The sequence below is a fragment of the Lipotes vexillifer genome, unplaced genomic scaffold (genome assembly GCF_000442215.2).
Source record: "Lipotes vexillifer unplaced genomic scaffold, Lipotes_vexillifer_v1.1 scaffold534, whole genome shotgun sequence".
In the NCBI taxonomy this organism is placed as follows: domain Eukaryota; kingdom Metazoa; phylum Chordata; class Mammalia; order Artiodactyla; family Lipotidae; genus Lipotes; species Lipotes vexillifer.
In genome coordinates this window covers 3,544,603-3,567,451 of record NW_006787833.1, presented here as the reverse complement: position 1 = coordinate 3,567,451, position 22,849 = coordinate 3,544,603, and the positions used below count along the sequence as shown (strand labels likewise).

The window sequence follows — 22,849 nt, the reverse complement described above, 5'->3', positions numbered from 1 at the left end:
CCGCAGGGCCTTTTCCAGTCCTGTGGGTTGTAAGCATAGGCCCCATCCACCACCCCTGCTTAGGCCCCGCCCTCCACAGCCAAGGTCTTTTCCACCTTTTTTTTTACTATTATGGTTCTGTTTTACCTTCCTGTTGTTGATTCTTATATTCTTTCCAACATATCTGTTTCCTAGTCTAATTTTATTTTTTACTTTGTTGTTGTTCTCTTTTTTTTTCTTTTTCTGCTGCCCTCTGTGGCTGGCGGGATCTTGGTTCACGAGCCAGGGGTCAGGCCAAAGCTCCTGCGGTGGGAGCTCTGAGTCCGAACCACTGGACTAAACAGAGAACCTCAGACCCCAGGGAATATTCACCAGAGTGAGGTCTGCCGGAGGTCCTCATCTCGGCACCAAGACCTAGCTCTACCCAACAGCCTACAAACTCCAGTGTTGGAAGCCTCAGGTCAAACAACCAGTAAGACAGGAACACAATCCCACTCACCAAAAAAAAAAAAAAAAAAAAAAAAAAAGGAGACAGCAAAGAAGTATGTCAGATGAAGGAGCAACGTAAAATCCTACAAGACCAAATAAATGAAGAGGAAATAGGCAATCTACCTGAAGAAGAATTTAGAGTAATGATAGTAAATATGATCCAGAATCTCAGAAACAGAATGGAGGCACAGATTGAGAAAATAAAAGAAATGTTTAACAAATATCTAGAAGAACTAAAGAACAAACAAACAGTGATGAACAACAAAATAACTGAAATGAGAAATATACTAGAAGGAATCAATAACAGAATAATTGAGGCAGAAGAACGAATAAGTGAGCTGGAAGACAAAATGGTGGAAATAACTACCGAGGAACAGAATAAAGAAAAAAGAATGAAAAGAATTGAAGACAGTCTCAGAGACCTCTGGGACAACACTGAACGCACCAACATTCGAATTATAGGGGTCCCAGAAGAAGAAGAGAAAAAGAAAGGGACTGAGAAAATATCTGAAGAGATTATAGTTGAAAACTTCCCTAACATGGGAAAGGAAATAGTCACCCAAGTCCAGGAAAAACAGAGAGTCCCATACAGGGTAAACCCCAGGAGAAACACATGAAGACACATATTAATCAAACTAATAAAAATTAAATTCAAAGAAAAAAATATTAAAAGCAGCAAGAGAAAACCAAAAAATAACGTACAAAGGAATCCCCATAAGGTTATCAGCTGACTTTTCAGCAGAAACTCTGCAGACCAGAAGGGAGCAGCAGGATATACTTAAAGTGATGAAAGAGAAAAACCTACAACCAACATTACTCTAGCCAGCAAGGATCTCACTCAGATTTGATGGAGAAATCAAAAGCTTTACAGACAGGCAAAAGCTAACAGAATTCAGCACCACCAAACCAGCTCTACAGCAAATGCTAAAGAACTTCTCTAAGTGGGAAACACAAGAGAAGAAAAGGACCTACAAAAACAAACCCAAAACAATTAAGAAAATGGTAATAGGAACATACATATCAATAATAACCTTGAATGTAAATGGATTAAATGCCCCAACCAAAAGACACAGACTGGCTGAATGGATACAAAAACAAGACCCATATATATGCTGTCTACAAGAGACCCACTTCAGACCTAGGAACACATAGAGACTGAAAGTGAAGGGATGGAAAAAGATATTCCATGCAAATGGAAATCAAAAGAAAGCTGGAGTAGCAATTCTCATATCAGATAAAATAGACTGTAAAATGAAGACCGTTACAAGAGACAAGGAAGTACACTACATAATGATCAAGGGATCAATCTAAGAAGATATAATAATTATGTTTACACATGCAATGTAGGAGCACCTCAATACATAAGGCAAATGCTAACCACCATGAAAGGGGAAATCAACAGTAACACAATAATAGTAGGGGAATTTAACACGCCACTTACACCAATGGACAGATCATCCAAACAGAAAATAAATAAGGAAACACAAGCTTTAAATGACACAACAGACCAGATAGATTTAATTGACATTTATAGAACATTCCACCTGAAAGTGGCAGAATACACTTTCTTCTCAAGTGCACATGGAACATTCTCCAGGATAGATCACATCTTGGGTCACAAATCAAGCCTCGAAAAATTTAAGAAAATTGAAATTGTATCAAGCATCTTTTCTGACCACAATGCTAGGAGATTGGAAATCAATAAGGGGAAAAAAACCTGTAAAAAACACAAATACAGGGAGGCTAAACAGTGTGCTACTAAATAACCAAGAGATCACTGAAGAAATCAAAGAAGAAATAAAAAGTACACAGAAACAAATGACAATGAAAACCCAATGACCCAAAAACCTATGGGACGCAGCAAAAGCAGTTCTAAGAGGGAAGTTTATAGCAATTCAATCTCACCTCAAGAAACAAGAAATATCTCAAATAAACAATCTAACCCTACACCTAAAGCAACTAGAGAAAGAAGAATAAAGAAAACCCAAAGTCAGTAGAAGGAAAGAAATCATAAAGATCAGAGCAGATATAAATGAAATAGAAACAAAGAAAACCATAGCAAAGATCAATAACACTAAAAGCTGGTTCTTTGAGAAGATAAACAAAATTGATAAACCCTTAGCCAGACTCATCAAGAAAAAAAGGGAGAGGACGCAAATCAATAAAATTAGAAATGAAAAAGGAGAAATCACAACTGACACCACAGAAATACAAAGGATTATAAGAGACTACTACAAACAACTATATGTCAATAAAATGGACAACCACGAAGAAATGGAAAAATTCTTGGATACGTACACTTTTCTAAGACTGAACCAGGAAGAATTAGAAAGTAGAAACAGACCTATCACAGGTAATGAAATTGAAACTGCAATCAAAAATCTTCCAACAAACAAAAGTCCAGGACCAGATGGCTTCACAGGCTGCACTATCAAACATTTAGAGAAGAGCTAAGACCGATCCTTCTCAAACTCTTCCAAAAAACTGCAGAGGGAGAAATACTCCCAAATTCATTCTATGAAGTCACCATCACCCTGATACCAAAATCAGAAAAAAGATATCACAAAAAAAGAAAATTATAGACCAATATCACTGATGTACATAGATGCAAAAATCCTGAACAAAAAATACTAGCAAACAGAATCCAACAGCACATTAAAAGGATCATACACCATGATCAAGCGGGATTTATGCCAGGGATGCAAGGATTCGTCAATATACGCAAATCAATCAACGTGATACACCACATTAACAAATTAAGGAATAAAAACCATATGATCATCTCAATAGGTGCAGAAAAAGCTTTCGACAAAATTCAACAATCACTTATGATAAAAACTCTCCAGAAAATGGGCATAGAGGGAAACTACCTCCACATAATAAAGGCCATATATGACAAACCCACAGCAAACATCATTCTCAATGGTGAAAGACTGAAAGTATTTCCACTAAGATCAGGAACAAGACAAGGATGTCCACTCTTGCCACTCTTATTCAACATAATTTTGGAAGTCCTAGCCATGGCAATCAGAGAAGGAAAAGAAATAAAGGAATACAAATAAAAGAAGAAGTAAAAATTTCACTGTTTGCAGATGGCATCATACTATACATAGAGAATCCTAAAGATGCTACCAGAAAACTACTAGAGCTAACAATGAATTCGGTAAGGTTGCAGGATACAAAATTAACGCACAGAAATCTCTGGCATTCCTATATACTAACAACGAAAAATCAGAAAGAGAAATTAAGGAAACAATCCCACTTACCATTGCAACAAAAAGAATAAAATACCTAGGAATAAACCTACCAAAGGAGGTGAAAGACTTGTACTCAGAAAACTATAAAACACTGATGAAAGAAATCAAAGATGACATAAACAGATGGAGAAATAAACCATGTTCTTGGATTGGAAGAATCAATATTGTGACAATGACTATACTACCCAAAGCAATCTACAGATTCAATGCAATCCCTATCAATCCACCAGTGGCATTCTTCACAGAATTAGAACAAAAAATTTTACAATTTTTATGGATACCCAAAAGACCCCGAATAGCCAAAGCCATCTTGAGAAAGAAAAATGGAGCTGGAGGAATCAGGCTCCCCGACTTCAAACTGCACTAAAGCTACAGTAATCAAGACAGTAAGGTACTGGCACAAAAACAGAAATATCGATAAATGGAACAGGATAGAAAGCCCAGAGATAAATCCACACACACATGGGCACCTAATTTACGACAAAGGAGGCAAGACCATACAATGGAGAAAAGAGCCTCCTCAATAAGTGGTGCTGGGAAAACTGGACAGCTACATGTAAAAGAATGAAATTAGAACACCCCCTAACACCATACACAAAAATAAACTCAAAATGGATTAAAGACCTAAATGTAAGACCAGACACTATAAAACTCTTAGAGGAAAACATAGGGAAAACAATCTTTGACATAAGCCACCGTAAGATCTTTTTTTGACCCACCTCCTAGAGTAATGAAAATAAAAATAAAAAACAAATAGGACCTTAAAAGGTGAACAAATGAAACTTAAAAGCTTTTGCACAGCAAAGGAAACCATAAACAAGACGAAAAGACAACCCTCAGAATGGGAGAAAGTATTTGCAAATGAAACAATGGACAAAGGAATAATCTCCAAAATATACAAAGAGCTCATGGAGCTCAATATCAAAAAAACAAATAACCCAATTAAAAAATAGGTGGAAGAGTTAAATAGAAATTTCACTAAAGAAGACATACAGATGGCCAAAAGGCACATGGAAAGATGCTCAACATCACTAATTATTAGAGAAATACAAATCACAACTACGATGAGTATTACCTCACACCGGTCAGAACGGCCATCATCAAAAAATCTAGAAACAATAAATGTTGGAAAGGGTGTGGTGAAAAGGGAACCCTCCTGCACTGTTGGTGGGAATGTAAATTGATACAACCACTATGGAGAACAGCATGGAGGTTCCTTACAAAACTAAAAATAGAACTACCATACAACCCAGCAATCCCACTACTGGGCATATACCCTGAGAAAACCATAATTCAAAAAGAGTCATGTACCACAATGTTCACTGCAGCACTGTTTACAATAGCCAGGACATGGAAGCAACCTAAATGTCCATTGACAGATGAATGGATAAAGATGTGGCACATATATATACAATGGAATATTACTCAGCCATAAAAAGAAACGAAACTGTGTTATTTGTAGTGAGGTGGATGGACCTAGAGTCTGTCATACAGAGTGAAGTAAGTCAGAAAGAGAAACAAATACCGTATGCTAATGCATACGTATGGAATCCTAAAAAAACAAAAATGGTACTGATGAACCTAATGGCAGGGCAGGAATAAAGACGAAGACACAGAGAACGGACTTGAGGACATGGGAGAGGGGAAATGGTAAGCTGGGATGAAGTGAGCGAGTGGCATGGACATATATACACTACCAAATGTAAAACAGATAGCTAGTGGGAAGCAGCCACATAGCACAGGGAGATCAGCTCGGCGCTTTGTGACCACCTAGAGGGGTGGGATAGGGAGGGTGGGAGGGAGGGAGACGCAAGAGGGAGGAAATATGGGGATATATGTATGCATATGGCTGATTCACTTTGTTGTACAACAGAAACTAACACAGTATTGTGAGGCAATTATACTCCAATGAAGATCTATTTAAAAAAAAAGAAAAGATTGCCGTCCAACAGAAATATCCTGGGAGCCCAATAGGAAATTGTAACATTTTTAGTAGCCAAATGAAACAAGGAACAAGAAATAGGTGAGATTAATTTTAATTATGTATTTTCTTTCATCTCACCCCAAATATTATCATTTCAACATGGAATCATCGATATAAAAATCATTAATAAGATATCTTCCTTTTATTTAAAAAAATATGAAGCTTCAAAATCTGGTGCATATTTCACACTCACAGCCCATCTTAATGGGGACTGGCCACATTTCAAGGGCTCCAATGTACTGTGCAGTGTAGCTTTAAATCTCTCCTGATGTTTCTGTCCCACTGGTTTCCTCAAGATTAGGGACACCATGTAACTTAGAACAATAGTTTAGCTACTCTCTTTAATTCTCTTGAAAAACACTGACTTGTTGAAGTTTGTTCCATTTCTCAGAATCACAAGGCACTTTGTTCCTCTATTTTAATGAAGTAGACAGTTATAAACATGCTGCCAATGGCCACTTAGAGATGAGGTTAGAGAGACACAGTAATCCTAGGATCTGCCCCACATCACAGCTCCCCCTGTGGCAGAGTTGGGGGGAGATGGAGAGGACTCTGATTCGCTCTGTCATCAAGGGGAAGAAATTCTGCCAACAGAGCATAATACCCACTCATCTAAAGTGCTGGGAAAGGGCTTTAAAAAACAGGTCTGTTTTTCTTGCACTGGCCTTTCTTCCCGGAGGACAGGATCTCATATAGTATCATAAGCCTCAAGAGACCCTAATAAGGAAGGACCACACCTCGGGCATTCCAATCTAGCGAAAATCTATTCTATTTTTAAAAAACCCACGAGAAAGGGCCCAGAATCTTCCCATTTATGGCTTCCAGTTCTTCACCAACCAACCCTCACCGTCAGGAAATTCTTCTCCATCTTATTGCAATGACTCTCACTAAGGCTAAGGCACATTTCTCTTTCTTTGCTTCCAAAATGCTCCCTTAAACACGCATTCAGGTCAGAAAAAAAGTGAAGAAAGTCATTTTAAAGGAATAACTGTATGAAGAGCAGACATGAGAAGTTCAGTTTAATACAAAACATGCATGGCACCCTCTTGTCTGGTTATAGAAGCATCAGGAAGAGGTTGATCGAGAGACGTACACGATGGTGGCCTCTCTCATTTTGATGCAGGCTTTTTCGAGTACACTTCTAATTGGTTCAAACAGTTTTGGGCAGCAGTGCAAATGCCATTGTCTCCGGGTTGGATGGGAGTGTGATGCAGCTGAACAAAGTCCAAATGGATGACCAAAGTTGAAGGCTTGACTTGTCACTGAATGACATCCTTGTGTCTTAGCATCGTTCCAGCTGTCCTTAAGTGCAATTTAAGGACTTAGGGAGTTACATGGTAATGTCATGGGTGTCAGGGACCTGCCTGTGGATTTAGGGATAAGCCTTTCGAATACTAAATTCCCGTACGTGCACTCCTGACCTTTGCTCTTTCCCCTGTACAGGTAATGTGGGATTTACTCAAGGTCAACAGGAATTTGGATGTGCAGATTCCACTACGTAATCTCAAACGGCTTTATCATAAGCCTTCAATGTTGGGATTATTGCCCTTGTGCTCTGTAACCCAGAGAAGGGAAATGCTTCCATTCAGAGTGGCCAGGTCTGCACCCGGTGCAGGAAATAATCCCTGTGGTTGTCTGGTTACAGTAGGTCCTTATTAGTTACCTATTTTATATATAGTAGTGTGCATATGTCAATCCCAATCTCCCAATTTATCCCTCCTCACATCCCTTTCATCCTTGGTAACCATACATTTGTTTTCTCCATCTGTAACTCTATTTCTGTTTTGTAAATAAGTTCATTTGTACCATTTTTTAAGATTCCACATATAAGCAATGTCATATATTTGTCTTTCTCTGTCTGACTTACTTCACTCAGTGTGACAATCTCTAGGTCCATCCATGTCGCTGCAAATGGCATTATTTTGTTCTTTTTTATGGTCGAGTAGTATTCCATTGCATATATGCACCACATCTTTTTTTTATCCATTCCTCCATCGATAGACATTTAGGCTGCTTCCATGTTTTTTCTTTTTCTTTTTCTTTTTCTTTGGTTCTCTGCACAGCAATTGGTTCTATGGTCCTTTGGGGAGGTAATTCCACGGTATCTTAGGATTTGCCCATTCTTTCATTCCACAAGGATTTATTTAGTGACCTATGTGCCAGGCACTGGGCTGGGTGCTGGGGACACAGAGTGATCATGACACAGACCCAGCCCTCAAATTGTTGGTGGCTCTGGGAAACACTGACAAGTAAACAGGCGATGGCAGTGAGCTGTGATGAGTTGTGACAGTAAGAGGGAAACCTCAGGGGGAAGGGTGACAGCTAATGTCACTGTGGACCCCAGGGGCCTTCCCGGGACAGACACTCCATGTCCTCCGCCTGCCTCTTGTTTATAGAAGAACTTTAGCCTCCTAGGCCTTCCCCAAGTTCCAAAGAGCAAATTTAATCAGAGAAGTGGGAAAATGCAAAAACAAAGGAAAACAGTCAAGCCAGAGAAAATAATAATCATTTAGCCATCAAACAAAATCAAGGACTCAAGGGTCATAGATAATATTCTGAACCATATCCTTTGAGCTGTTTTGGAGGTACCAAGCCCCTCACCAGGTGGAAGAACTTAAGTGTATGCTGACCACAGGCACACAGACCCCAGACCGGTCGGAACCAGAAGGTTGATGATGTTGACTCCCGATTACCTCTCCACCAACCAATCAGAAGAATGTCCATGAGCTGATCACAACCCCCGCAACCCTCTTCCTCACCCTGTCTTTAAAAAGCGTTCCCTGAAAGCCATTGGGAGTTCAGGCCTTTTGAATATTAGCTGCCCAAACTCCTTGCTTGGTGCCTGCAATAAATGCTGCACTTCCCTTCGCCACAACTTGGTGTCAGCAGTCATCTTTACTGCATGCAGGAGAGTAGACCCAAGTCTGGTTTGGTAACAGTAAGACCCAGACCTGGGAGGGGCAGGGGGGCCAGGGAAAGCCTTGGGGGGGGAAGTGTCTTCTAAGCTGTGAACTGAAAGTTTAACAGAAACCATCCAGGGACAGAGGTGAGGGTAATGGGAAGGAGTGTTCTAGGAAGAGGGAATAACATTTGAAGCATGTTCTAAAATGGGATGGGAAGAGTATGAACTTCTCTTGTTTAGCCTAATTCAACATTTTCTTGATGGTGAAGGGTTGGGGATGACCTTTCCCAAACTGCTGCACATCAGTAATTACATCTCTTTTCTGTGACTCGAGTCCACTTCAGATGCCCCCAGTCATACTTTCCCAGGGCAGGCTGGCCGACGGATTGTCATTTCACTGCCACTTGAGGTCTTATTTCCTGATTAAGAGGGCGGCTGCTTTCTAAGCCTTTAAGAGTTGGTATAAAAAAAAGCATCTAAAACACACCAGACCACTCACCTCTAAGCATCTGAAGATGATTCTTAACAATTTAAAGCTCCAAATGCTTTGTTAGTGACGCTGCTAACCAAAGAGACCTTGCTCACTGTGCAGTCCTGTCCACTGCCCCACCCTCCAAATCCAAGAGGAAGTTTTAACTCTTAATACGAATGTGATCCTCTGAGTCTAATCTAACAAGGACGTAATCCAAAATGGGAAAGAACCCCACACAGGTAGATAAATTAATCACAGCATTTACTTGTAATAGTGGAAAAACTGTAAAGAAACCTTCAATGGACCCAAATGGGTAAATGATTTGATACTAATGGAATATCCATTTCTGGAATTTATGCAGCTATTAACAAAGATGACAACTTACAGTAACTTGGAAAAGACTGATGAAAGATGTTAAGTGAAAAAAGAAATACAGAGAATTAGTCACACATTATGATTACAACCATGTAAGAAATACAAAGATGAAAAAAGCTGGAAAGAAATCTGCCGAAGTGCGAATAGTCGTCAAACTAGTATGTTACGGTTTTCAGCTTCCTCCCACGGTTTCTCTCTTTCCTACACGGCATCTGGAATACCTTCATAATTGAAATCTTATTAAAAGTATCCACTCTTTAAGTTATAGCAGTTTGAACATTTTCAAATCCCAGCAGCAGGTACAAGTAAGAGATCTGAGTGTCTGGGCATCATTTCAACCTCCTGATGTACTGTAGCTTCTTTAGGGCAAAATATGAGGGAGGATAAGGGGCACTGCCCTGAGAATTTTTATAGACATTGGAGAATATCACGCAAATAAGAGTTAGAAAAGCTGGAAGCAAGCAACAGATTTAGAATGAAGTTCTTTAAATCAAGTTTGGAAACTTCATTCTTTAGGGCTTTGAGGAAAACAATGATACATATTTTTTTGAAGCTGAACAAAACCAGGGTCTGTGGTTCTAATTCCTGCTCTGACTTCTCTGCCACTGATATGTTCTTAGTTTGGGGATAAATGGATTGATTTCCTGTGTGTTAAGTGACGTATAGATGGTCAACAGTGATGGCAGTGATGACCTATGGGAGGGGATGGGGGTTACTGAGCCCTTAGAGGGAAGACAGAGCCAAGAGATTGTTTTTCTTTCTTCACATCTATGAAGGTGCAACTTGAAAACAACGAACTGTTTTCTATCCCCTCTGAGCCAGGAAGATGACAAAATCAGTCTTAATTGTAGCAAGAGTTCTCTAGGTTATATTATAGTTAACTCCTTCCATGTAGAAAGATTAGTTAATGGCAGTTGTGGAATTTCCTTTTCTAGAGATTCGTAACAATAGGTTAGATCTACATCTGGCCTCGAATGCCTTAGGCGTGGTGCACAAAGAAACAGAATGAACAAAAATAGCACTCCCACACACACACAAATACGTGTGCCCCAGTCCTCACTCGTAGATTTTAATAGAGGTTTTAAAACAGTTTATATTCTCACCCGCCCTTCAGCTGAATCAAAATCTGAACTGCATCAGTCACAGAAGAGACTTAGAAAGTTGGCCAAAAGTCATTTACCTGTACTAGGAGTTCCAGCTTCCGGTCATCAAGAAGATGTACTTGACATCGACGGCCTTCCGTCATCTAAGAAAAAAGACAAATGATGGTCACCAAGAGTCTAGCGGCCTTTCACAGGTTAGAGGGTCCCCAATGCTGATGTCACCAGGCACGTTCCTCTGGGCAAAACTTCCCCTGGGAGTTGGAGCCATATGAGGCCAAGATGCGGCAGGATTGGGTCATTCATTCATTCAACAATATTTATTGAGCATATTCTGTGTGCCAAGCACTATTCTGAGAGCTGGGTGTATAGCAGCACACAAGACTAGGTCCCTGCCCTCATGGAGCTTACATTCTAACGGGGGAGATGTAAAATAAACTAGCAAATGCGTATATACCATAATATCAGGTGGTGATAAGTGTTCTTCATTCTTGAGTCATTCTTCCATTCAATAATTTTATCACCGTGCATTAGGGACACAGTTCAGTATCTGGTCTCTGCACCTCTCGACTTATCCCCCTAACTGATCAAAGGGAGCAGACGACCACCCCGCTGGCAACTGCATTTGATTTCTGTGTTAATCATCCCCTCTCCTCATTTATGACTCTACTCCATACAGAGCTTTCACTTATGTTACAGGAACCCTGGAGAGAAGTGCTCACAGCTGAACTTGACCCCTGACCCTTGTGCCTTTCACCAGTAACGTATCTGTGTAATAGAAAGAGCATCTTGGCAGGAACTGGAAGACCCAAGTCAAACCTTAGCCCCGCTGATTACTGGCTGCAGGACTTTGAACAAGCGTCTGTTCATCTCTGCACCCCAATCTCAGATACAAACGAGTGCGCAGGCCCAATGCGGGTGCTGGTGAATGTTTAACAGTTGGCTTTCTGGAAGGAGAGAGTTTTACTTTGTAGCATTTGCTGGAGCCCTGGCATCACCCTCAAAGGAAATCCTCTGAAGAGCAAGGCTTCTGGTAGCTGTCACAGCTGGCCACCACTCTAACCAAAAGGTGTCTTGCCGCTCCAAGTATCTTCACCATCTCTGATTTCAAGCTACTGTCAGGACAACACTGAGTGTTTCTAACAGACAGATATAACACATACCACCTGCAGACAGAATGCCGCTGGGAGAGGGCATGCCCCTTCCCCATACCTTCCCTAGGCATCTCTTCTACCTGGCTGTTCCTGAGTTTTGTCCTTTTATAATAAACCAGTAATCTAGTAAGTCGAAAACAAAACAAAACAAAAACCAATACACACTACCTCAAGAGTGTAGATGCTAGCAAAGGACAGTAAAATAATTAGGAAGCGCATTGATTTATGTAGCTATTATAGTATTTATTACCCTTGTTTTTAATATAATTTATTTAACTGTAAGTTTATATAATTTAGTGTTAATAATGCCTATGTTTTACAAGTGGAGCACAAAATTCCTGAAAATATAACAACTGGTGCTCATGAGCTGCCCCCGTACAGCTGCCAGGACCAGAAGACCCAAGGATTCCTTTCGCTCCTTGGATTTTTATATGACTGTTGCCCCCACTGTAGCCCCCACTGAAGCCATCTTCTTCTTCCCCAGCTGCCAGCCACTTCATGCAGATCCAAAGGAAGGATGCACGCGGGCTGATTCCGGCCCTGCCTCACTACGTGGGCATCAGGGTCCCTTCCTGGAAGCGCCTTCTCCAAGAAACACGCAGAAGGTGGCCTATTCTCTTCTTGCCCAACCCGGCTCATTCCCTGATCATCGGCACGTGCAAAGCTGCTGTGTACTCCTACGAGAGAATTCTTTCTCCTTCCCCTGGAGAAGGCAACGAAGTCATATTATTATTCATGCTTCCATCAAGTCATATTATCACTCACAGTGATTCATAAGAATGTGACTCAGCCGTAAAAAAGAGGAAATCTTGCTATTGGTGACAACATGGATGGACTTGGAGGGCATTATGGTCAGTGAAATAAGTCAGACAGAAGACAAATACTGTATGATCTCACTTACATGTGGAATCTAAAACAAACAAACAAACAAACAAAACAAAAAAACCCATGAGCCCCTAGATACAGAGAACACACTGGTGGTTGCCAAAGACAGGGGATGGACATGGGGGGGGGGTGGTGTGAATTGGGGAAGGCTGTCAAGAAGTACAAGCCTCCAGTTAAAATAAATAAGACTTGGGAATGTACTGTACAGCGTGCTAACTATAATGAATAATACTGTGTCATATATATATTTGAGAGTTGCTAAGACAGCAGATATTAAAAGTCCTCATCACAAGAAAAAAATTTTGTAACATATATGGGGACAGATGTTAGCTAGACTTACTGTGGTGATCACGTCACAATATATACAGATATCGAATCATTATGTTGCATGCCTTAATATAATCTTATAAGTCAACTATATCTCAATTTAAAAAAAGAAAACAACTTTTACAAAATAAATAAAAAACCCTGCTGGAAAAAAAAATCCATTGGCTTCATCTCAATCATTCACCCCTCGAAGTTCATAGAAAACTACCATAATTTTAAATTACACGAAAATATATGCTTCCATACCAAAATGTATAAATTATTCTTTTAGCAAAAAAGTGCACCCAGGGCTTCCCTGGTGGCGCAGTGGTTAAGAATCCGTCTGCCAGTGCAGGCGACACGGGTTCGAGCCCTGGTCCAGGAAAATCCCACATGCCGCAGAGCAACTAAGCCCGTGCGCCACAACTACTGAGCCTGCGCTCTAGAGCCCGCGAGCCACAACTACTGCAGCCCGCGTGCCATAACTACTGAAGTCCGAGCGCCTAGAGCCCGTGCTCCGCAACAAGAGAAGCCCCCGCAATGAGAAGCCCGTGCACTGCAACGACGAGTAGCCCCCGCTCACCGCAACTAAAGAAAGCCCACGCGCAGCAACGAAGACCCAACGCAGCCAAAAGAAAAAAAAAAAAAGAAAAGTGTACCCAAAATGTTCAAGTTTCAATAGGGCGGCTGACAGCAACTGCACAAGTACTCTGGATAACATTTTAGATATTCAGCACTTGAGTTCTCATTAGGAAGAACTCAAGATCAACAGAGAGGGAGTTCTAGAAAGGAGAGTGCTACAACCATCTGGCATATTATTTTGGAATTCCTTCAAAAACATTTATTAAGAATTTGAGAAAATTCTCTGAAGGGTGGGGACAATTTTAAGGAATTTTTAGAAAGCAATTCTGCTTGTCCTGTGCATATTTAAAGCACAAAGTTTTGAACTTCCTTTTACTGTAAAAGGTTAAGGGTAGAAACATGTTCTTGAGTTACTTATTCACGTTCTCTAATAAGCTGTATAAAAACCAAGGAAACTTGGTATCCAAGACATTACTGTATCAAATAAAGTTCTAATCACAGTCATAAAGAAGAGGTAGCCTATCATTTTCTCAAAATATTTCCAAGCGTGCAAAGTGTGACGTGACCCCGAGTTCATACCCATACCTAAAAGTGTATCGTGAGATTCTCATTTTCATCTGAAACATACAATGCCCGTTCCCTTAATCTCACCTTATCTGCTCAGCAGTTTAAAGAAGTAGCTATGCATCCAGATGTTAAGATCTACCCAAGGAGCTTCCAATTCATTTCTCTTCAACAAAATCTCATTACTAAGCCCTGAGGAATTTATAAGCACACTCCCTAGTCTAATAGGAAATTTACAAGCTGCCTCCCTTTTGGAAGGCAAACTGTACCGGAGAAAAGTCAGCACAGAGAAGTGAGTCTAAACCGAGACTCAACTTTGAATCATCGCGTCTTTGAAAGCACAACTTTCTTTTGACAGCACAGCTGTCTGTGGCTTTTTTTCTCAAAAGGGAGACCTGTCTATTGTTCTACACGGATGGGAGATCGGAGCAGCCTGTTCTCGTCATCAGTTCAGAAGAAGCTTGCCATCCTGGGTGTGCACAGAGAAAGAGTGGCTGGACATCTGTAGCTTTGTCTGGCTTCCTGGGCATAGTGAAATTTTCGTTTGAATACTAACAATTGTAAACAAATACTGCTTTCCTTGTTCTTATTTTCAGCTGCTCAGGCACAACTGAAGGGCTGGCATCACCCTCAAAGGAAATGCTTTTGGAGAACAAGGCTTCTTGCAGATGTCAGCTGGCTACCGCTCCAGCCATAAATCGACTTGCTACGATACAATTCCATACCAAGCAGAAGCCTGCCAAGTGCACTGTGACCCCAAAGGATACACAGAAAAGTGTTACTTTGAAAGTGAGGTGTCCACCCCATTTATCCAACTTTGCTGTTAAGACACACACTGAATCACGAAAACTACATTTAAACATGGAAATGCATTTGTAACACGAGCTCAAGTGAACACAGTAGAATATGAGACGTGTACTATAAAGGCAGCCAATAAAATTGTCATGAACATGTACAGGAATGAAGAGGCAAAAATAAGACAGTTGATGTGCTAGGTTAATAGGCTTATGGGTGGTCCCCTATCCCCACCCCTACCCAAATATGACTTCACATCTTTTTTCTTTTTCAGTTAAAAAATGTAAAAAAGAAACTTAATCTAGAAAAATGAAGGACACTTTGAGGTCAGCCATAGGAAATGGAGCTCGAGAAGCTTCCTTCTCAGAAAATTCTTCTTAGATTGCCTATATTTTAACACATCAAATCAAACTAATTTATTTACAAATGAGAATTATGATTGTCACAGATGTTAGAAATCTCAAGACCGAAAGTCTCACACCTTCTCTCCCTGCAGGAGGAATTCATGGGAGACCGACTGAGACCAGAAAGGATTCAGGGAGCACAGGATCTGAAAGGCAGGGACTATAAATACCTGTGTTGGAGGGCCTCCATCTACCAGAGCCGAACATATTCCTGATGGCGGAAGGGCGTTCTGTCCAAGTATGACAGAGGAGTCCCCTCTGCAGGGCATCACCGAAAAACAAATAACTACCTAACTAGCAATGACAAACTCCCCCAAAGGGCGATTCTGAAGAGCTTTACATGGAGGGGTACAGGGTTCAGCATGTGAAAATATGTTTTATTAGGAATGTTTTCTCTTCAAATTCAAAACTAAGTAAACCCCATTTCAATATGCTTCTTGTTATCACCTTTTTCTCTACACATCACCCCCTCCTCTCTCTCCCTCTTTGAGTCACTTCTTGGATGTCCGCTCTCCCCTTTTTCTTGCCCCTTGTCCAATGTGTTATCTACTCTGGTATATACATGCAGAGGAAGCACTCTGAATAAATAACCCTATTTCCCCTGTTCATAATGTTTTCAGAGAAAACTAATGCAATTGTGCGAATGACAACAGGGTAACAGATAATAAACTTAGAAAAACATGCGACTTCAAAAAATAAAAACTGAAGTACATTCAATTAACGCATGTTGCCATATTTCCTGAGACTTAATTTATACTGGAACTGTTATCACTAAGACACTGGGGGCTGGGGTGAGGGTAGGGAGGGAAGGAGAGCCAGGTTCCTAGTTACCACGTGCTTACTTGTTCATAGCTCTGCACAAGTTACCAAGCTGTGATTCAGATTCATTTTAGAGACAATACTCCATGGACAATAAAATAAGAAATATTAAAGACTCATTGGAATTGCACAAAACCAAGAATTCACATTTCCAAAACACACTTTGGAGAGTTGTCAGTACTCCCCCAAACAACCCGAAATCCAACCCTTTAAAACGTTATCATCAAAGAGAAAATTCCGATTTCTGAAGTGTCCAAGCCAAGGCCCAAACCTAGAGACGTTAAGTCTTAGAGCACGTCCTGTGAGCACGGTCCGTGAACCCACGGAGCATCCCAAGGATGCCAGAAGTATGACAGCAGCACCTCACAATCCGCCCTCTGACCCAGGCCATTCTGTGGCTCGGAAGGAAATTCCAGAGACATGACTACAAGTTCCCAGGGAAACTCACTGTTGGGGCTTCTGCTGTTTGGGTCACCTCAATGTGTCACATCCCTCTCTCCACTTCGGTTTCCTCTGCAGATAAATGAGGACCCAAGGACTCACCTAAGTACCAGAAAGTCACAGGATACCAGAATCGCAGTAATTATGAAGCTGTCACATCCAGGAGACGAATAAATGCGACACATTCACAGTGGCCTCAAGAAAGTCAACCCCACAGTAAATGACTACACAGATAGAAAGGATTTCAGGCAAATTAAAAGTTGTTAAAAATATTCATCCATCTGCTGCTCACACCTAACCTGTACCATGGACATACCAGATATAATAAGTTATTATAATGTATATTTCATACATTATAATTAAAGTGCATGAGGGTCAAGAGGGAGGAGATATGGGGATATACATATACGTAGAGCTGATTCACTTTGTTACACGGCAGAAATTAACACACCATTGTAAAGCAATTATACTCCAATAAAGATGCTAAAAAAAGAAGTGCATGAGGGGCCTCTGCCTATAACCTTTCAAAAAAGTTAAAGGTATAGTGTCCATTTTTACTATGATTTTTCCCTCTGTCTGATTTATCTCAAGCTTATTACCATTTCTTTGTCTCTAAGTGACATCATATTAAAATAAAGATGCTAATGGAAAGAAAGGAGATACCAAGTATTAGACAGCAGAAGCCTGATTCAGAGAGAATGACTTGGTCCCGGTTTTGCTCCATGACCTCTGGCAAGTTATTTCACCTCTGTCTTTATTATGAGTCTCCTGGGTTCAGAAGAAAGACACACACAGGCATGTCCTTGAGGTTCTTGGCTGCTGAATACAGTCAGAACTGATAAAACCCAGATGAAAGTGATTAAATGCATGGCCCTATTATAAACAAATTTACATGGCAATGCAATGTGATATAAGAACTGAAGGGACTTCTCTGGTAGCGCAGTGGATAAGTCTCCATGCTCCCAATGCAGGGGGCCCGGGTTCGATCCCAGGTTAGGGAACTAGATCCCACGTGCATGCTGCAACTAAGAGTTCGCATGCCACAACTAAGGAGCCCGCCTGCTGCAAATGAGACCTGGCACAAGCAAATAAATAAATAAATGAATAAATATTAAAAAAAAAAAAAAAAAGAACGGAAACAGCCTTGCGTTCTTCAAAGCCTGACCCGTTCCAAGTGTGCGCCTGATGAGGTCATGAGTGCGGCCAGTGTTTCACTGGAGGATCTTTGGAAAGCAGACTGTGGTGGCTGCTGTCCGGGTCTCTCTGCCTCCAGCGAAAGGAAACTGGGTTTTCTCTGGTGACACAAGAAGAGGAGTCGTGGTGTTTTGTGAGTACTAAGGGCTTGGGGACAGCGGAGGGCTGCGTGGGCAGGTGTGTCACAGGGAAGATCAAATCTGACTCCATATGGGATCTGTCTCTTTTTCTTTAACCTTCGTATCCTATTGCTTTTCCTGAAAGTTAATCACTGAAGGAATGGTGCCTACAGCCTGCAGTGCACAGGATACCCCATTCTCAAGGCTCTGATCTTTAAAGGTATAACTTTTCCATTCATAAGAGATAAAAAGTTACAGAACAGAAAATAACATTTGTCTTTTCTTTTTCCAAATTCATTAATTGCATTATTATTATTTTTTTTTTTTTGCGGTTCGCGGGCCTCTCACTGTTGTGGCCTCTCCCGTTGCGGAGCACAGGCTCCGGATGCGCAGGCTCAGTGGCCACGGCTCACGGGCCTAGCCGCTCCGCGGCATGTGGGATCCTCCCGGACCAGGGTACGAACCCGTGTCCCTTGCATCGGCAGGCGGACTCTCAACCACTGCGCCACCAGGGAAGCCCTGCATTATTGTTTTGAATTTTATTTTATTTTTTAATATAGCAGGTTCTTATTAGTTATCTATTTTATATATATTAGTGTATACATGTCAATCCCAATCTCCCAGTTCATCCCACCACCCCCCTGTGCCCCGCCCCGCTTCCCCCGCTTGGTGTCCATACGTTTGTTCTCTACATCTATGTCTCTATTTCTGCCCTACAAACCGGTTCATCTGTACCATTTTTCTAGGTTCCACATATATGCGCTAATATACGATATTTGTTTTTCTCTTTCTGACTTACTTCACTCTGTATGACAGTCTCTAGATCCATCCACGTCTCTACAAATGACCCAATTTCGTTCCTTTTTTATGGCTGAGTAATATTCCATTGTATATATGTACCACACCTTCTTTATCCATTCGTCTGTTGATGGGCATTTAGGTTGCTTCCATGACCTGGCTATTGTAAATAGTGCTGCTGTCAACATTGGGGTGCATGTGTCTTTTTGAATTATGGTTTTCTCTGGGTATATGCCCAGGAGTGGGATTGCTGGGTCATAACAACATTTGTCTTGTTGGAGGTTTATAGGAACATTGTGACCAGACCTATGGGGACAGCTGCAAGAATGAAGGATTCCGCAAACAAGAAGTCTGCAACAACCAACCACACCCCTTCCCCTTTTAGTATAAAAGAAGCCTGGATTCTAACCTGGGCAAGCTGGTTCTTTGGGACACGAGTGCGTCATCTTCTCGACCTGCTGGCTTTCTGAATAAAGCCGCTATCCGTTGCCCCAACAACTCATCTCTTGATTTACCGGCCCGTCATGCAGCAAGCAGCATGAGCTTGGACCCGGTAACAGGTGGACCATTTTAGTCCCTGACTCTGCCACCCTGCAGACCACTGCTGTGTGTGATCAAGCCACAAGTCCTACTGGACCATCATTTCAATCCCCTCCAGATGGGACTGCGGGGGAGAGGGTCAAAAAACATTAATAATCGGTCTCTGGGCCTCAAGTTGAGAAGAAAGGAATAGACTCAGATAGGTTGGAGAAGAGGGCAGCCAGGGAGCTCCACTGATGGGCTCGTGTGACCCCAGTGGAGAGGAACTCCTACCCAGAGCTCCTCTGTGGGAGGTGGGGAAGACGGGGCTCTTTTCCCCTTCCAACAAGACACTGCAACCTGAGGACAAGCTATAGACATGGAGTCGGACAGGCGCGTCTCAGATACAGAAGGTCAATGCCCAAGTGGGGAATTTCAGCCCAGGGCCAGAGTGTGACAGATGATGGCTCTCCCCCATCTGAGAGCCAACCCTCTGATTAAATGGGCGGGAGGAAAGGGACACCGCGAGAGCCACATGCAGGGGCCCTGGTTATGCACCACGGACACCACCTTGGCGACCACGGAGCAGGGAAGCCACTGCAGTTCAGTTAACAGAAGTTAATGGAAGTGCGGGTGAGGCCTCCAGCCCCTGGAAGGCAGCAGAGCTTTTCTGAATTACATTCTGACCAGCTGGACACTGCAAGAACGATAACCTGATTGTCCTTTCTCCTGCCACTGCCAGAGCATCTTCCGAAGACAGGATTTTCTGGACCACCATTTTGAGTATATTAGCAAGATCTCAATCCGTTATTCTACCCAAAATACACATAGTAACCCAGATTCACCTCATTCACAGCACATCTACAGGCAAGCTTTTGCTTTCTACCCAGGCCTAGGGTCCCACAAAGCTTTGGTTCTGCAACCAGAAGAACTAAAGTCTCTGAAGATCCATGGAGACTCCATGCTACTTGACATTCCATTATTATTATTATTATTTGGTAGAGGGACGGGCAAAGGGAAGAGAGCTTTCTCATAGGTGAAGGGGAGTTCGGAGTTTCGACCAGAGACAGAGTCTCAGGAAGCCTGGATAGAGGCTGGCTGGAAACAGAAGGTGGGAATGTCTAGCCAGCAGAATCCTGAGCCGATCCGGGTGGAAGGCATCAGGGAACAGCGGCCTGAGAAGGAGATTCCTGACGTGGTTATAAAACATCCCTCGTTGATTAGCACTGTGGCTGCCATTTGTGAGAGGAGTATCTGAACGCTGGATAACGAGCCCTCTGAGATCTGGCCTCAACTCACCGCATCCGGTTTGTTCAAATACTTTCCTTCCCCAGGCTCCATCCCTGCAATTCCAAGGTCAGCCCAAGTCCAGGACTCACTTGCCCTGGACTTCTAAGTTCTGTTTCCCTGAGGGCCACCCTTACCTCAGGGCCTGGCCCATGCTGTCTCTTTTGCCTGTAAACACTTTCTCTTCCCTCTTGTATACAAAGGACCATCTCTGCCTGCCTGCAACAGGCCACCACCAAGCCAGGGGCTGGAGACACAGCAGTGACCAAAGGAAGCACCATCTTGATTCTCAGAGGTCACTGGCTTGAGGGGAAGATGGACATGACTTTCGCTCATTCTTGCAGACTCAGCTGTGCTGATACACATGCTTTCTCCTCCCCGTGGGGGTATTTTCCCGCCAGGCCTGTAGCCTTCCCTCCTGTCGTCCCCAGGTCACTGAACCGGGGTTTACAGAGGATGGGAGGAGGGCTCTGGGGCCTGACCACCTGGGTTCGTGTCTTATCCCAGCTTCACTGGGGGCAAGCACTTTGCCAATTTGTGCCTCACTCCCCAGTCTATGAAATGGAGACCATCATCGTGCCAACCTCGTGGGGCTGCTGAAAGGAATAACTAAGTTAACACACATAGAGCGTACATGGCACGGAGTAGGCTCAATATCACCTTTAGAAGTCTCTAGTCAGGGGGCTTCCCTGGTGGCTCAGTGGTTGAGAATCTACCTGCCAATGCAGGGGACACGGGTTCAAGCCCTGGTCTGGGAAGACCCCACATGCCGCGAAGCAACTAAGCCCATGCGCCACAACTACTGAGCCTGCACTCTAGAGCCCGCGAGCCACAACTGCTGAGCCCGCGTGTCACAACTACTGAAGCCCACACCTCCTAGAGCCAATGCGCCACAACTACTGAGCCCACGTGCTGCAACTACTGAAGCCCGCGTGCCTAGAGCCCGTGCTCCGCAACCAGAGATGCCACCGCAGTGAGAAGCCTGTACACCGCAACAAAGAGTAGCCCCTGCTCGCCGCAACTAGAGAAAGCCCGCGCACAGCAACGGAGACCCAACACAGCCACAGAAAAAAAAAAAAAAGAGTCTCTAGTCAGGGAAGGTGACGCTCCCCTGAGCAGCAGTGTCAGGAAGATGAGAGACTACGTGTCCTGCCCTGCAGGGTGGAACCCGGTTTTCATCAACTGCTGCCACTCCCCCATCTCCACACCTGCAGGACGGCCTGGGTGAGGCTGCAGCTTTCGGCCACTCATGCCAGGCTGTCTGCCGCTGTGGCCGGATGGGAGAGGACAATGGCCTGGGCGGGCAACATCTGGGTGGCTGTCCCCAGCACTGAGCAAGTACCAGGTCTTCACAGAGCAGAGTCCACGGGGCCGTGGCCCTGGGTAAAAGGCCTACTCCACCCAGACAGAGCACCTGGAGGTCCAGCCCTCCCTCAAACAGCAATGGCTGCTCGTCATCCCACGCTCCCTGCCAGCATCCACAGAGAGCTGATGGAAGGCATGCCGGAGCCAGACGAGGGGTGGAGGTTTAGGGGTGTCAGCATCACGTGTAAGATGACAATGGTGGGGACCACAAGAGCTGCCAGGCCACATACACAGTCTGCTACTGGAGGAGGAGTTGAAGGCCTCTTGCTGGCAAGGAGGCCTCGCCTGTGTCTCGTGGCAGATTCAGGGTGTTACTCTTACTGAAAACTGTTCACAACACAGGTGTCTGTGCAGACATCCTTCAAGGCTGGCTGAGAAGGTATAAACTGCGAAGAAACAAAACATACAAAGAAGCAGCAAGAACCCTTCTAAACCATCCGACATCCCGCTGTTCTCCTTGAAGGGAGGAAAGAAGAAAGAAAATGACACCTGGGCTTTGGCACATGGAGTTCTGGCTTCAGTATCTCAGTGATAGAGTTTTGGTTGTAATGGAGATGCTTTTTCCGAAGGAAAAGGCAAATATCTACACTTTCTTTTGTTCTGATGACTGTACTTGGAATTTTTATAGAAAAGGAGGACTGATGGGTAGTATGATGGGGACCCCAGACTCAAGGAAAATGGTTCTTAAAAGTCCAAAAAAAAGATAAGGTTGATTCTGTGGATCGAAAAGAATATTTTTTGTATGAGATCGAAACTTTAACACATAAACTTTAAAGATAAAAATAGCATAATAAAAATAAAATTGAATGAGAAAGTGAAGATCGTGACATCCAAAGAACACAAAGTATCTGCACAGAGGATTCCCAAAGGTGACCAGATTGTAGTATAATATATACAACGTGTCAGGGGCATAGAGTACATTATACGTATTCTGTATCGACACATAGATGAGAAAGTGTCACAAGTTTAGAGGAACAGAGGTGGCACTGAAGCTGAGATTTAAAATAAGGAAAGACTAAGGACAATGAAAGAGCCTTTAAAGATACGCTGCTTCCCTGG

The 22,849-nt window shown here is 42.8% G+C and overlaps 1 protein-coding gene across 1 annotated transcript in view; it reads right to left on the bottom strand.

Annotated features, from left to right (window-relative positions):
* FRMD4A (FERM domain containing 4A) overlaps positions 1-22,849 on the bottom strand; it is a 306,388-nt gene that overhangs the window by 191,208 nt on the left and 92,331 nt on the right. The window contains exon 2 of the mRNA XM_007460894.1: positions 10,639-10,704. Within this exon, the coding sequence (XP_007460956.1) occupies positions 10,639-10,704 (66 nt within the window). The remainder of the gene's footprint in view (positions 1-10,638; positions 10,705-22,849) is intronic.